The sequence below is a fragment of the Scyliorhinus torazame genome, chromosome 31 (assembly GCF_047496885.1).
Source record: "Scyliorhinus torazame isolate Kashiwa2021f chromosome 31, sScyTor2.1, whole genome shotgun sequence".
In the NCBI taxonomy this organism is placed as follows: domain Eukaryota; kingdom Metazoa; phylum Chordata; class Chondrichthyes; order Carcharhiniformes; family Scyliorhinidae; genus Scyliorhinus; species Scyliorhinus torazame.
The window spans coordinates 7,133,410-7,149,369 of NC_092737.1; the positions used below are offsets into that span (position 1 = coordinate 7,133,410).

General features: G+C 54.8%; 1 protein-coding gene across 1 annotated transcript in view; it reads right to left on the reverse strand.

Annotated features, from left to right (window-relative positions):
- The window catches only part of LOC140404554 (segment polarity protein dishevelled homolog DVL-2-like), a 78,376-nt gene extending 68,166 nt beyond the window's left edge, over positions 1-10,210 (reverse strand). Inside the window, exon 1 of the mRNA XM_072493157.1 lies at positions 10,083-10,210. Within this exon, the coding sequence (XP_072349258.1) occupies positions 10,083-10,210 (128 nt within the window). The remainder of the gene's footprint in view (positions 1-10,082) is intronic.
- Between the last annotated feature and the right edge of the window lie 5,750 nt (positions 10,211-15,960).

Genomic DNA, 15,960 nt, shown 5'->3' on the forward strand with positions numbered 1-15,960 from the left:
CTCATTCCGGGTTATTCCCAACACCTCACTGGCTGCTCATTCCGGGTTTTTCCCAATCCCTCACTGGCTGCTCATTCCGGGTTATTCCCAAGCCCTCACTGGCTGTTCATTCCGGGTTATTCCCAACCCCTCACTGGCTGCTCATTCTGGGTTATTCCCAACACCTCACTGGCTGCTCATTCCGGATTATTCCCAACACCTCACTGGCCAAGATCATTCCGGGTTATTCCCAACCCCTCACTGGCTGCTCATTCCGGGTTATTCCCAACCCCTCACAGGCTGCTCATTCCGGGTTAATCCCATCACCTCACTGGCTGCTCATTCCGGGTTATTCCCAACAGCTCACTGGCTGCTCATTCCGGGTTATTCCCAACCCCTCACTGGCTGCTCATTCCGGGTTATTCCCATCACCTCACTGGCTGCTCATTCCGGGTTATACCCAGCACCTCACTGGCTGCTCATTCCGGGTTATTCCCAACCCCTCACTGGCTGCTCATTCCGGATTATTCCCAACCCCTCACAGGCTGCCCATTCCGGATTATTCCGAACACCTCACTGGCTGCTCATTCCGGGTTATTCCCAACCCCTCACTGGCTGCTCATTCTGGGTTATTCCCAACCCCTCACTGGCTGCTCATTTTGGGTTATTCCCAACGCCACGCTGGCTGCTCATTCCGGGTTATTCCCAACACCTCACTGGCTGCTCATTCCGGGTTATTCCCAACCCCTCACTGGCTGCTCATTCCGGGTTATTCCCAACACGTCACTGGCTGCTCATTCCGGGTTATTCCCAACCCCTCACTGGCTGCTCATTCCGGGTTATTCCCAACCCCTCACTGGCTGCTCATTCTGGGTTATTCCCAACACCTCACTGGCTGCTCATTCCGGGTTATTCCCAACCCCTCACTGGCTGCTCATTCCAGGTTATTCCCAACACCTCACTGGCTGCTCATTCCGGGTTATTCCCAATCCCTCACTGGCTGCTTATTCCGGGTTATTCCCAAGCCCTCACTGGCTGATTATTCCGGGTTATTCCCATCACCTCACAGGCTGCCCATTCCGGATTATTCCCAACACCTCACTGGCTGCTGATTCCGGGTTATTCCCAACCCCTCACTGGCTGCTCATTCTGGGTTATTCCCAACACCTCACTGGCTGTTCATTCCGGCTTATTCCCATCACCTCACTGGCTGCTCATTCCGGGTTATTCCCATCACCTCACTGGCTGCTCATTCCGGGTTATTCCCAACGCCACGCTGGCTGCTCATTCTGGGTTATTCCCAACCCCTCACTGGCTGCTCATTCCGGGTTATTCCCAACCCCTCACTGGCTGCTCATTCCGGGTTATTCCCAACACGTCACTGGCTGCTCATTCCGGGTTATTCCCAACCCCTCACTGGCTGCTCATTCCGGGTTATTCCCAACCCCTCACTGGCTGCTCATTCTGGGTTATTCCCAACACCTCACTGGCTGCTCATTCCAGGTTATTCCCAACACCTCACTGGCTGCTCATTCCGGGTTATTCCCAATCCCTCACTGGCTGCTTATTCCGGGTTAATCCCAACCCCTCACTGGCTGCTTATTCCGGGTTATTCCCAACACCTCACTGGCTGCTCATTCCGGGTTATTCCCAACACCTCACTGGCTGCTTATTCCGGGTTATTCCCAACACCTCACTGGCTGAGATCATTCCGGGTTATTCCCAACACCTCACTGGCTGAGATCATTCCGGGTTATTCCCAACACCTCACTGGCTGTTCATTCCGGCTTATTCCCATCACCTCACTGGCTGCTCATTCCGGGTTATTCCCATCACCTCACTGGCTGCTCATTCCGGGTTATTCCCAACCCCTCACTGGCTGCTCATTCCGGGTTATTCCCAACACCTCACTGGCTGCTCATTCCGGGTTATTCCCAACCCCTCACTGGCTGCTTATTCCGGGTTATTCCCATCACCTCACTGGCTGCTGATTCCGGGTTATTCCCAACCACTCACTGGCTGCTCATTCCGGGTTATTCCCATCACCTCACTGGCTGCTCATTCCGGGTTATTCCCATCACCTCACTGGCTGCTCATTCCGGGTTATTCCCAACACCTCACTGGCCGAGATCATTCCGGGTTATTCCCAACACCTCACTGGCTGTTCATTCCGGGTTATTCCCATCACCTCACTGGCTGCTCATTCCGGGTTATTCCCATCACCTCACTGGCTGCTCATTCGGGGTTATTCCCAACCCCTCACTGGCTGCTCATTCCGGGTTATTCCCAACCCCTCACTGGCTGCTCATTCCGGGTTATTCCGAACCCCTCACTGGCTGCTCATTCCGGGTTATTCCCAACACCTCACTGGCTGCTCATTCCGGGTTATTCCCAATCCCTCACTGGCTGCTCATTCCGGGTTATTCCCAACACCTCACTGGCTGAGATCATTCCGGGTTATTCCCAATCCCTCACTGGCTGCTCATTCCGGGTTATTCCCAACCCCTCACTGGCTGCTCATTCCGGGTTATTCCCAATCCCTCACTGGCTGCTCATTCCGGGTTATTCCCAATCCCTCACTGGCTGCTCATTCCGGGTTATTCCCAACACCTCACAGGCCGAGATCATTCCGGGTTATTCCCAACACCTCACTGGCTGCTCATTCCGCGTTATTCACAACCCTTCACTGGCTGCTCATTCCGGGTTATTCCCAACACCTCACTGGCCGAGATCATTCCGGGTTATTCCCAACACCTCACTGGCTGCTCATTCCGGGTTATTCCCAACACGTCACTGGCTGCTCATTCCGGGTTATTCCCAACCCCTCACTGGCTGCTCATTCCGGGTTATTCCCAACACCTCACTGGCTGCTCATTCCGCGTTATTCCCAACCCTTCACTGGCTGCTCATTCCGGGTTATTCCCAACACCTCACTGGTTGTTCATTCCGGGTTATTCCCATCACCTCACTGGCTGCTCATTCCGGGTTATTCCCATCACCTCACTGGCTGCTCATTCCGGGTTATTCCCAACCCCTCACTGGCTGCTCATTCCGGGTTATTCCCAACCCCTCACTGGCTGCTCATTCCGGGTTATTCCCAACCCCTCACTGGCTGCTCATTCCGGGTTATTTCCAACACCTCAGTGGCTGCTCATTCCAGGTTATTCCCAACACCTCACTAGATGCTCATTCCGGGTTATTCCCAACACCTCACTGGCTGCTCATTCCGGGTTTTTCCCAATCCCTCACTGGCTGCTCATTCCGGGTTATTCCCAAGCCCTCACTGGCTGTTCATTCCGGGTTATTCCCAACCCCTCACTGGCTGCTCATTCCGGATTATTCCCAACACCTCACTGGCCGAGATCATTCCGGGTTATTCCCAACCCCTCACTGGCTGCTCATTCCGGGTTATTCCCAACCCCTCACTGGCTGCTCATTCTGGGTTATTCCCAACACCTCACTGGCTGCTCATTCCGGATTATTCCCAACACCTCACTGGCCAAGATCATTCCGGGTTATTCCCAACCCCTCACTGGCTGCTCATTCCGTGTTATTCGCAACACCTCACTGGCTGCTCATTCCGGGTTATTCCCAACCCCTCACTGGCTGCTTATTCCGGGTTATTCCCATCACCTCACTGGCTGCTGATTCCGGGTTATTCCCAACCACTCACTGGCTGCTCATTCCGGGTTATTCCCATCACCTCACTGGCTGCTCATTCCGGGTTATTCCCATCACCTCACTGGCTGCTCATTCCGGGTTATTCCCAACACCTCACTGGCCGAGATCATTCCGGGTTATTCCCAACACCTCACTGGCTGTTCATTCCGGGTTATTCCCATCACCTCACTGGCTGCTCATTCCGGGTTATTCCCATCACCTCACTGGCTGCTCATTCGGGTTATTCCCAACACCTCACTGGCTGCTCATTCCGGGTTATTCCCAATCCCTCACTGGCTGCTCATTCCGGGTTATTCCCAACACCTCACTGGCTGAGATCATTCCGGGTTATTCCCAATCCCTCACTGGCTGCTCATTCCGGGTTATTCCCAACCCCTCACTGGCTGCTCATTCCGGGTTATTCCCAATCCCTCACTGGCTGCTCATTCCGGGTTATTCCCAATCCCTCACTGGCTGCTCATTCCGGGTTATTCCCAACACCTCACAGGCCGAGATCATTCCGGGTTATTCTCAACACCTCACTGGCTGCTCATTCCGCGTTATTCACAACCCTTCACTGGCTGCTCATTCCGGGTTATTCCCAACACCTCACTGGCCGAGATCATTCCGGGTTATTCCCAACACCTCACTGGCTGCTCATTCCGGGTTATTCCCAACACGTCACTGGCTGCTCATTCCGGGTTATTCCCAACCCCTCACTGGCTGCTCATTCCGGGTTATTCCCAACACCTCACTGGCTGCTCATTCCGCGTTATTCCCAACCCTTCACTGGCTGCTCATTCCGGGTTATTCCCAACACCTCACTGGTTGTTCATTCCGGGTTATTCCCATCACCTCACTGGCTGCTCATTCCGGGTTATTCCCATCACCTCACTGGCTGCTCATTCCGGGTTATTCCCAACCCCTCACTGGCTGCTCATTCCGGGTTATTCCCAACCCCTCACTGGCTGCTCATTCCGGGTTATTCCCAACCCCTCACTGGCTGCTCATTCCGGGTTATTTCCAACACCTCAGTGGCTGCTCATTCCAGGTTATTCCCAACACCTCACTAGATGCTCATTCCGGGTTATTCCCAACACCTCACTGGCTGCTCATTCCGGGTTTTTCCCAATCCCTCACTGGCTGCTCATTCCGGGTTATTCCCAAGCCCTCACTGGCTGTTCATTCCGGGTTATTCCCAACCCCTCACTGGCTGCTCATTCCGGATTATTCCCAACACCTCACTGGCCGAGATGATTCCGGGTTATTCCCAACCCCTCACTGGCTGCTCATTCCGGGTTATTCCCAACCCCTCACTGGCTGCTCATTCTGGGTTATTCCCAACACCTCACTGGCTGCTCATTCCGGATTATTCCCAACACCTCACTGGCCAAGATCATTCCGGGTTATTCCCAACCCCTCACTGGCTGCTCATTCCGGGTTATTCCCAACCCCTCACAGGCTGCTCATTCCGGGTTAATCCCATCACCTCACTGGCTGCTCATTCCGGGTTATTCCCAACACCTCACTGGCTGCTCATTCCGGGTTATTCCCAACCCCTCACTGGCTGCTCATTCCGGGTTATTCCCAACCCCTCACTGGCTGCTCATTCCGGGTTATTCCCAACCCCTCACTGGCTGCTCATTCCGGATTATTCCCAACCCCTCACAGGCTGCCCATTCCGGATTATTCCCAACACCTCACTGGCTGCTCATTCCGGGTTATTCCCAACCCCTCACTGGCTGCTCATTCTGGGTTATTCCCAACCCCTCACTGGCTGCTCATTTTGGGTTATTCCCAACGCCACGCTGGCTGCTCATTCCGGGTTATTCCCAACCCCTCACTGGCTGCTCATTCCGGGTTATTCCCAACCCCTCACTGGCTGCTCATTCCGGGTTATTCCCAACACGTCACTGGCTGCTCATTCCGGGTTATTCCCAACCCCTCACTGGCTGCTCATTCCGGGTTATTCCCAACCCCTCACTGGCTGCTCATTCTGGGTTATTCCCAACACCTCACTGGCTGCTCATTCCAGGTTATTCCCAACACCTCACTGGCTGCTCATTCCGGGTTATTCCCAATTCCTCACTGGCTGCTTATTCCGGGTTATTCCCAAGCCCTCACTGGCTGATTATTCCGGGTTATTCCCATCACCTCACAGGCTGCCCATTCCGGATTATTCCCAACACCTCACTGGCTGCTCATTCCGGGTTATTCCCAACCCCTCACTGGCTGCTCATTCTGGGTTATTCCCAACACCTCACTGGCTGCTCATTCCGGGTTATTCCCAACGCCACGCTGGCTGCTCATTCTGGGTTATTCCCAACCCCTCACTGGCTGCTCATTCCGGGTTATTCCCAACCCCTCACTGGCTGCTCATTCCGGGTTATTCCCAACACGTCACTGGCTGCTCATTCCGGGTTATTCCCAACCCCTCACTGGCTGCTCATTCCGGGTTATTCCCAACCCCTCACTGGCTGCTCATTCTGGGTTATTCCCAACACCTCACTGACTGCTCATTCCAGGTTATTCCCAACACCTCACTGGCTGCTCATTCCGGGTTATTCCCAATCCCTCACTGGCTGCTTATTCCGGGTTAATCCCAACCCCTCACTGGCTGCTTATTCCGGGTTATTCCCATCACCTCACTGGCTGCTGATTCCGGGTTATTCCCAACCACTCACTGGCTGCTCATTCCGGGTTATTCCCATCACCTCACTGGGTGCTCATTCCGGGTTATTCCCATCACCTCACTGGCTGCTCATTCCGGGTTATTACCAACACCTCACTGGCTGAGATCATTCCGGGTTATTCCCAACCCCTCACTGGCTGCTCATTCCGGGTTATTCCCAACCCCTCACTGGCTGCTCATTCCAGGTTATTCCCAACACCTCACTGGCTGCTCATTCCGGGTTATTCCCAACCCCTCACTGGCTGCTCATACCGGGTTATTCCCAACCCCTCACTGGCTGCTCATTCCGGGTTATTCCCAAACCCTCACTGGCTGCTCATTCTGGGTTATTCCCAACACCTCACTGGCTGCTCATTCCAGGTTATTCCCAACCCCTCACTGGCTGCTCATTCCGGGTTATTCCCATCACCTCACTGGCTGCTCATTCCGGGTTATTCCCAACCCCTCACTGGCTGCTCATTCCGGATTATTCCCAACCCCTCACTGGCTGCTCATTCCGGGTTATTCCCATCACCTCACTGGCTGCTCATTCCGGGTTATTCCCAACACCTCACTGGCTGATCATTCCAGGTTATTCCCAACCCCTCACTGGCTGCTCATTCCGGGTTATTCCCATCACCTCACTGGCTGCTCATTCCGGGTTATTCCCAACCCCTCACTGGCTGCTCATTCCGGATTATTCCCAACCCCTCACTGGCTGCTCATTCCGGGTTATTCCCATCACCTCACTGGCTGCTCATTCCGGGTTATTCCCAACCCCTCACTCGCTGCCCATTCCGGATTATTCCCAACACCTCACTGGCTGCTCATTCCTGGTTATTCCCAACCCCTCACTGGCTGCTCATTTTGGGTCATTCCCAACACCTCACTGGCTGCTCATTCCGGGTTATTCCCAACCCCTCACTGGCCGAGATCATTCCGGGTTATTCCCAACACCTCACTGGCTGCTCATTCCGGGTTATTCCCAACACCTCACTGGCTGCTGATTCCAGGTTATTCCCAACCCCTCACTGGCTGCTCATTCTGGGTTATTCCCAACACCTCACTGGCTGCTCATTCCGGGTTATTCCCAACCCCTCACTGGCTGCTTATTCCGGGTTATTCCCAACACCTCACTGGCTGCTCATTCCGGGTTATTCCCAACCCCTCACTGGCTGCTCATTCCGGGTTAGTCCCATCACCTCACTGGCTGCTCATTCCGGGTTATTCCCATCACCTCACTGGCTGCTCATTCCAGGTGATTCCCATCACCTCACTGGCTGCTCATTCCGGGTTATTCCCAACACCTCACTGGCTTCTCATTCCGGGTTACTCCCAACACCTCACTGGCCAAGATCATTCCGGGTTATTCCCATCATCTCACTGGCTGCTCATTCCGGGTCATTCCCAACCCCTCACTGGCTGCTCATTCCGGGTTATTCCCAACACGTCACTGGCTGCTCATTCCGGGTTATTCCCAACCCCTCACTGGCTGCTCATTCCGGGTTATTCCCAACCCCTCACTGGCTGCTCATTCTGGGTTATTCCCAACACCTCACTGGCTGATCATTCCGGGTTATTTCCATCACCTCACTGGCTGCTCATTCCGGGTTATTCCCAACACCTCACTGGCTGCTCATTCCGGGTTATTCCCAACACCTCACAGGCTGCTCATTCCGGGTTATTCCCAACACCTCACAGGCTGATCATTCCGGGTTATTCCCAACACCTCACTGGCCGATCATTCCGGGTTATTCCCAACCCCTCACTGGCTGCTCATTCCGGGTTTTTCCCAACACCTCACTGGCTGCTCATTCCGGGTTATTCCCAACCCCTCACTGGCTGCTCATTCCGGGATATTCCCAACCCCTCACTGGCTGCTCATTCCGGGTTATTCCCAACCCCTCACTGGCTGCTCATTCCGGGTTATTCCCAACACCACACTGGCTGCTCATTCCGGGTTATTCCCAACCCCTCACTGGCTGCTCATTCCGGGTTATTCCCAACACCTCACTGGCTGCTCATTCCGGGTTATTCCCAACACCACACTGGCTGCTCATTCCGGGTTATTCCCAACACCTCACTGGCTGCTCATTCCGGGTTATTCCCAACCCCTCACTGGCTGCTCATTCCGGGTTATTCCCAACACCTCACTGGCCGAGATCATTCAGGGTTATTCCCAACACGTCACTGGCAGCTCATTCCGGGTTATTCCCAACCCCTCACTGGCTGCTCATTCCGGGTTATTCCCATCACCTCACTGGCCGAGATCATTCCGGATTATTCCCAACCCCTCACTGGCTGCTCATTCCGGGTTATTCCCATCATCTCACTGGCTGCTCATTCCGGGTCATTCCCAACACCTCACTGGCTGCTCATTCCGGGTTATTCCCAACACCTCACTGGCTGCTCATTCCGGGTTATTCCCATCACCTCACTGGCTGCTCATTCAGGGTTATTCCCAACACGTCACTGGCAGCTCATTCCGGGTTATTCCCAACCCCTCACTGGCTGCTCATTCCGGGTTATTCCCAACCCCTCACTGGCTGCTCATTCCGGGTTATTCCCATCACCTCACTGGCCGAGATCATTCCGGATTATTCCCAACCCCTCACTGGCTGCTCATTCCGGGTTATTCCCAACCCCTCACTGGCTGCTCATTCCGGGTTATTCCCATCACCTCACTGGCCGAGATCATTCCGGTGTTATTCCCAACCCCTCACTGGCTGCTCATTCCGGGTTATTCCCAACACCTCACTGGCTGCTCATTCCGGGTTATTCCCAACACCTCACTGGCTGAGATCATTCCGGGTTATTCCCAACATCTCACTGGCTGAGATCATTCCGGGTTATTCCCAACACCTCACTGGCTGTTCATTCCCGGTTATTCCCATCACCTCACTGGCTGCTCATTCCGGGTTATTCCCATCACCTCACTGGCTGCTCATTCCGGGTTATTCCCAACCCCTCACTGGCTGCTCATTCCGGGTTATTCCCAACACGTCACTGGCTGCTCATTCCGGGTTATTCCCAATCCCTCACTGGCTGCTCATTCCGGGTTATTCCCAACACCTCACAGGGTGCTCATTCCAGGTTATTCCCAACACCTCACTGGCTGCTCATTCCGGGTTATTCCCAATCCCTCACTGGCTGCTCATTCCGGGTTATTCCCTACCCCTCACTGGCTGTTCATTCCTAACCCCTCACTGGCTGCTCATTCCGGGTTATTCCCAGCACCTCACTGGCTGCTCATTCCGGGTTATTCCCAACACCTCACAGGCTGATCATTCCGGGTTATTCCCAACACCTCACTGGCCGATCATTCCGGGATATTCCCAACCCCTCACTGGCTGCTCATTCCGGGTTATTCCCAACACCTCACTGGCTGCTCATTCCGGGTTATTCCCAACACCACACTGGCTGCTCATTCCGGGTCATTCCCAACCCCTCACTGGCTGCTCATTCCGGGTTATTCCCAACACCTCACTGGCTGCTCATTCCGGGTTATTCCCAACACCTCACTGCCTGCTCCTTCCGGGTTATTCCCAACACCACACTGGCTGCTCATTCCGGGTTATTCCCAACACCTCACTGGCTGCTCATTCCGGGTTATTCCCAACACCTCACTGGCTGAGCTCATTCCTCCTCCACCCCCCCCCCCCCCACATGCACACAACCCCACAATTTATCGGGCAGCGTTGGTGGGGTTTACAATTCGCCTCAAAGCCCCGAGGCTCAGGGCAGTTGTCAGCCAGCGTCCCTGCCCTATTACCGGCCTTTGAAACGCTGCTGAGCAGTCGCCCGAGTGTTCACGGTCAAAGAGCCGGCCAGTTCGAAGAGAATGGTGAGCCTGTGGAATTCGCTACCACAGAATGCAGCCGTGACCAAACCATCGTACATCCCAAAGGGATATGGGGGAAGGCGGGAACAGGTTACTGGGTTGGATGATCATAATGAATGGCGGAGCAGGCTCGAAGGGCCGAATGGCCTCCTCCTGCCCCTATTTTCCATGCTTTCATCCTCAAGGCTCTCCGACGAGTGGACTGATTGCTTGGCTAAGGGTCGCCAGAGTCTGCGAATGGCAGTCCAGCGATGCGGACAAAGGCAAGGGGTGCAGAACAAGAAACTGTGTCATCGAGTGACAGGATCAAGTTGACTCCGTTTGAACATGTCTGCGTTGCGGGGATGCGGGAGTCACTGGCTTGGTCAACATTCAATGAGCTGCCTTATTGCACCGCCGCAGTCCGTGTGGTGCAGGTGGACCCACTGTTCTCACGCTGAGTGCTGCGATGTTTCAAGGGTTTTACAAGCCCGCTTTAGTCACAAATGGAGCGCCAAGCCAAAGCGGGAAACAGTCCCACGGGGAGCGAGTGTAGTGCACCCATCCCCCGGCCCTCATCGCTGCACATGCTTAAGCTCCGCAGGGGCACAGTCACGTTATTTAGCAGCTTCGAACACAAAGCGAAGCCATTCAAGCCCAGTCCCTTTCAGCGGCGATAGGGTTGGAATGCGCAAGGTGGTCAGGGGCCATTAATTGGAGGGTAGGGTTTGTGTCTGATTAACAAGAGGAAAGATTCCAGCCCGCAGATAGGCTCCCGTCTCCTTCCCAAAGAACCGCGGGGCTCCGAAGGAAGGTTCATTCAGAAAGAACTAACAAGCTGCTTAATATTCAGAGTTCAAACAGCCTGGCTAATCACTTTGTTAAAAGGAACATGAAAGGCTGGCCCACTGACAAGGAGAATCACCATCCCCCATCTCTCTAAGCCCATCGGTGTCACGTGGCGAGTTGGGACTAGTTTAAAGGGGTGCGATGGGAGAGCTCCAGACACGGCAGATATTGTACAAACAGATGTGTCTAAAGGTTAGTACCACAGCCACCTACCCAGCGATGGGCAATAGTGGCACAAGTGCCCTTCCACATCTACCTTCACTCTGAGTGGTGGGGCCGGGTCTGTATAACACTGGGGTACAGTACTGGTGGGGACGGGTCTGTCACTGTATAACACTGGGGTACAGTACTGGTGGGGACGGGTCTGTCACTGTATAACACTGGGGTACAGTACTGGTGGGGACGGGTCTGTCACTGTATAACACTGGGGTACAGTACTGGTGGGGACGGGTCTGTCACTGTATAACACTGGGGTACAGTACTGGTGGGGACGGGTCTGTCACTGTATAACACTGGGGTACAGTACTGGTGGGGACGGGTCTGTCACTGTATAACACTGGGGTACAGTACTGGTGGGGATGGGTCTGTCACTGTATAACACTGGGGTACAGTACTGGTGGGGACGGGTCTGTCACTGTATAACACTGGGGTACAGTACTGGTGGGGACGGGTCTGTCGCTGTATAACACTGGGGTACAGTACTGGTGGGGACGGGTCTGTCACTGTATAACACTGGGGTACAGTACTGGTGGGGACGGGTCTGTCACTGTATAACACTGGGGTACAGTACTGGTGGGGACGGGTCTGTCACTGTATAACACTGGGGTACAGTACTGGTGGGGACGGGGCTGTCACTGTATAACACTGGGGTACAGTACTGGGGACGGGTCTGTCACTGGATAACACTGGGGTACAGTACTGGTGGGTACGGGTCTGTCACTGTATAACACTGGGGTACAGTACTGGTGGGCACGGGTCTGTCACTGTATAACACTGGGGTACAGTACTGATGAGGACGGGTCTGGCACTGTATAACACTGGGGTACAGTACTGGTGGGGACTGGTTTGTCACTGTATAACACTGGGGTACAGTACTGGTGGGGACGGGTCTGTCACTGTATAACTGAGGTACAGTACTGGTGGGGACGGGTCTGTCACTGTATAACACTGGGGTACAGTACTGGTGGGCACGGGTCTGTCACTGTATAACACTGGGGTACAGTACTGGTGGGGATGGGTCTGTCACTGTATAACACTGGGGTACAGTGTAGGTGGGGACGGGTCAGTCACTGTATAACACTGGGGTACAGTACTGGTGGGGACTGGTTTGTCACTGTATAACACAGGGGTACAGAACTGGTGGGGACGGGTCTGTCACTGTATAACTGAGGTACAGTACTGGTGGGGACGGGTCTGTCACTGTATAACACTGGGGTACAGTACTGGTGAGGACGGGTCTGTCACTGTATAACACTGGGGTACAGTACTGGTGGGCACGGGTCTGTCACTGTGTAACACTGGGGTACGGTACTGGTGGGGACGGGTCTGTCACTGTATAACACTGGGGTACAGTACTGGTGGGGACGGGTCTGTCACTGTATAACACTGGGGTACAGTACTGGTGGGGACGGGTCTGTCACTGTATAACACTGGGGTACAGTACTGGTGGGCACGGGTCTGTCACTGTATAACACTGGGGTACAGTACTGGTGGGGATGGGTCTGTCACTGTATAACACTGGGGTACAGTGTAGGTGGGGACGGGTCTGTCACTGTATAACACTGGGGTACAGTACTGGTGGGGACGGGTCTGTCACTGTATAACACTGGGGTACAGTACTGGTGGGGACGGGTCTGTCACTGTATAACACTGGGGTACAGTACTGGTGGGGACGGGTCTGTCACTGTATAACACTGGGGTACAGTACTGGTGGGGACGGGTCTGTCACTGTATAACACTGGGGTACAGCACTGGTGGGGACGGGTCTGTCTCTGCATAACACTGGGGTACAGTACTGGTGGGGACTGGTCTGTCACTGTATAACACTGGGGTACAGTACTGGTGGGGACGGGTCTGTCACTGTGTAACACTGGGGTACAGTACTGGTGGGGACGGGTCTGTCACTGTATAACACTGGGGTACAGTACTGGTGGGGACGGGTCTGTCACTGTATAACACTGGGGTACAGTACTGGTGGGGATGGGTCTGTCACTGTATAACACTGGGGTACAGTACTGGTGGGGACGGGTCTGTCACTGTATAACACTGGGGTACAGTACTGGTGGGGACGGGTCTGTCACTGTATAACTCTGGGGTACAGTACTTGCTGTGCACTAATCGGCTGCCCCATTTCCTGGCCGCAGTAACGTAAGGAGCAGAGCCGGGGCTAACAGAGAAGAAAATTCTGCGGTTGATCCCGTATGTTAGAAGGGAGAGTTACGCGGAAAAGGTCGGCTTCGATCTCCACAGCCTCACAGGGTCATTCCGAACGAGGAAAGCGCCAGGGATTGGATATCCGAGGGAATAGTGAAATGGAAAGACCGGAGAGAAGTTCACCTGCACAGCAGGGAAACAAAGTGAAACTTTAGGGTGACGCGCCAGGCAAGATTGAACTGCACACAGGCTGGAACGGCAGGACAGAGGCTTGGATCTGAAACAATCTTTGACAAGGAGTCATCCAGGCTGCAAACGTGAGCTCCGCGCTCTCCCCGCAGGTGCTGGCAGGCCTCCTGAGGTGGTCCAGCATTTTCCATCTTTTTGCCCCCTGGACCACAAGCTCATTGCCAGGCTGTAACTTTTTTTCTCTCCTTTGCTCGGCGCAGCCACGATGGGCTGAATGGCCCCCTTTCTGGCATCGCGACCCTTCGATAAGCTGAAGTACATACAAGTGGCCAACGTGAGAGACGGTCATTACCAAACGGGGCTCCGTGAGACCTTCCGGGGGCCAGGGAAGACCCAGATACAAACAGAATCGGCCCACGGCAGCGTTCTCCTGATCCTTACACTGTGCGTCAAGGTCCCCCCCCCCCCCCCCCCACCCCCGAAACATATTTCTGTCTGGTGCTTCGGGACAGCTCTGAAGATGTGAGGGCACTGACGAAACGCAGGTACAAAGGACAATACAGCACGGGAACAGGCCCTTCGGCCCGCCAAACCTGCGCCAGCCCCCGGTCAATCTCATTGATACAGATGCAGAACAGGCCGGCAAGAGGAACAGTGTGGGCAGAAGACTTGGTGCAACGTTTCCAGGTCGGGGGAACACCCAGAGAGCCGCAACGTCCCACCATGTATCCGTGTTTCAGTGACTCGCTCCTGGGGTTCTCCGGCTGGTCTCCGGTGATCCTGCCTTCCAATTTCTCCAATTTTCCCTGTCGGAGATCCCCCCCCCCCCCGCCCCACCCAACGGCACACACACACCAGAGTGTGGAATCCCAACCCAACACCTCCAAATACCAACCCCCCCCCCCCCGCGTAAACAAGCTTTTATAAAAAGAACAAAACATCGAACGAGGGGGCACAAGCGGTCTGGCCGAAACCCAATTCTAACTCTGGAGCGTTGGGGCTCGAAACGCCAGCTTCTGCCGCCACACGGGGAAAAAGCAGCCCCTCCCTCCCCCGGCCTCGACCAGCTGCAGCAACCGGACGAACAAGAAAAACCTCCGAGCGGCCACGCCGGCGAGCAAAACGGGTCCGTCGTTTTGACATTCCTACCCGACCAACGTGCAGTTTAATTACCCCCAAACTGCCCTGGGAACGGAGAACGTTTATCTATCACCGGGGGCTGGAGGAACAGTGGGAAGGCTCCCCATCCCAAAGCCGCGGGGGAAATAAAGATTTGTCTCCGAGGACAGGATGAGATCCGATTAAGTAACAATAGGAATTGACTTGCACCCACCCACACACACTGGGAGAGCCGGCGCACTGGGGGGACCTGAGCCAGCAAATTCTCTGCTCAGGATTCAGTGTCCAAAATCAGGAAATTCTCACTCGAGTTGCTAGACTCCTCCTTTTGGTCTTGGGCTTTGGGAAGGGAGAGGGGGGGGCTCAATAAAGTTTTGCAGAGAGAGAGAGACATAAACAGATTCCTTTCTGCCTTTTTTTTCTTTCAGATCCAATCCACTCAGGCACAGAACGAGACATTTCTACAGAATCGGGACCTTTCCTGGGGGAGAAGTGGGGGGGGGGGGGCTCGGAGGGGATGGAATTGGAGGGGAGACAGTGGGGAGGAGCGAGGAGGTGCTGAGGAGGAGGAGAACGGGTGACACTTGAAGCTACGAACTGTGGCTGGATGGGAGCAGGGAAGGAGGGAGAGAAAGAGAAAAAAAAAAGCAAATCTTGGAGACAAAACAGAGCTACGGCACTTCTGCTTGCCAGCACAGGGGAAGTGAGAATTCCAGACAGAAACACCCTCCAGATTGCAACGGGAATACTACAAGAAAAATAGGGCGATGGGAATGTACTTCGTCAGCACCATGGAAAAATTCAAGTCGGACACCCAGGGACAGCCCCCTCCCCAAGCTACAGCAAACTTAACCCCAAAAAAACTCTGGGCAATGGATTTAGTTTATGCAGTTGCAACATCCCAGGCGGTTGTTTCCAAGGAAGGGGGAGTCTTAAGTGGATCCAGCTTTCATCGGTTCAGAATGAGACACACTCACTCGGGAGCTTAAACACTTTCAGATTGCTGGGCAGCTAGAGAGAGGGAGGGGGAGAGAGAGAGAGAGAGACAGAGAGAGAGAGACAGAGAGAGAGAGACAGAGAGAGAGAGACAGAGAGAGACGGAGAGGGGGGGGCCGGGCAGAGGGGGGGGCCGGGCAGAGGGGGGGGGCCGGGCAGAGGGGGGGGGCCGGGCAGAGGGGGCGTGGCCGGCAGAGGGGCGTGGCCGGGCAGAGGGGGCGTGGCCGGGCAGAGAGGGCGTGGCCGGGCAGAGGGGGGGGGCGTGGCCGGGCAGAGGTGGGGCCGGGCAGAGGGGGGGGCCGGG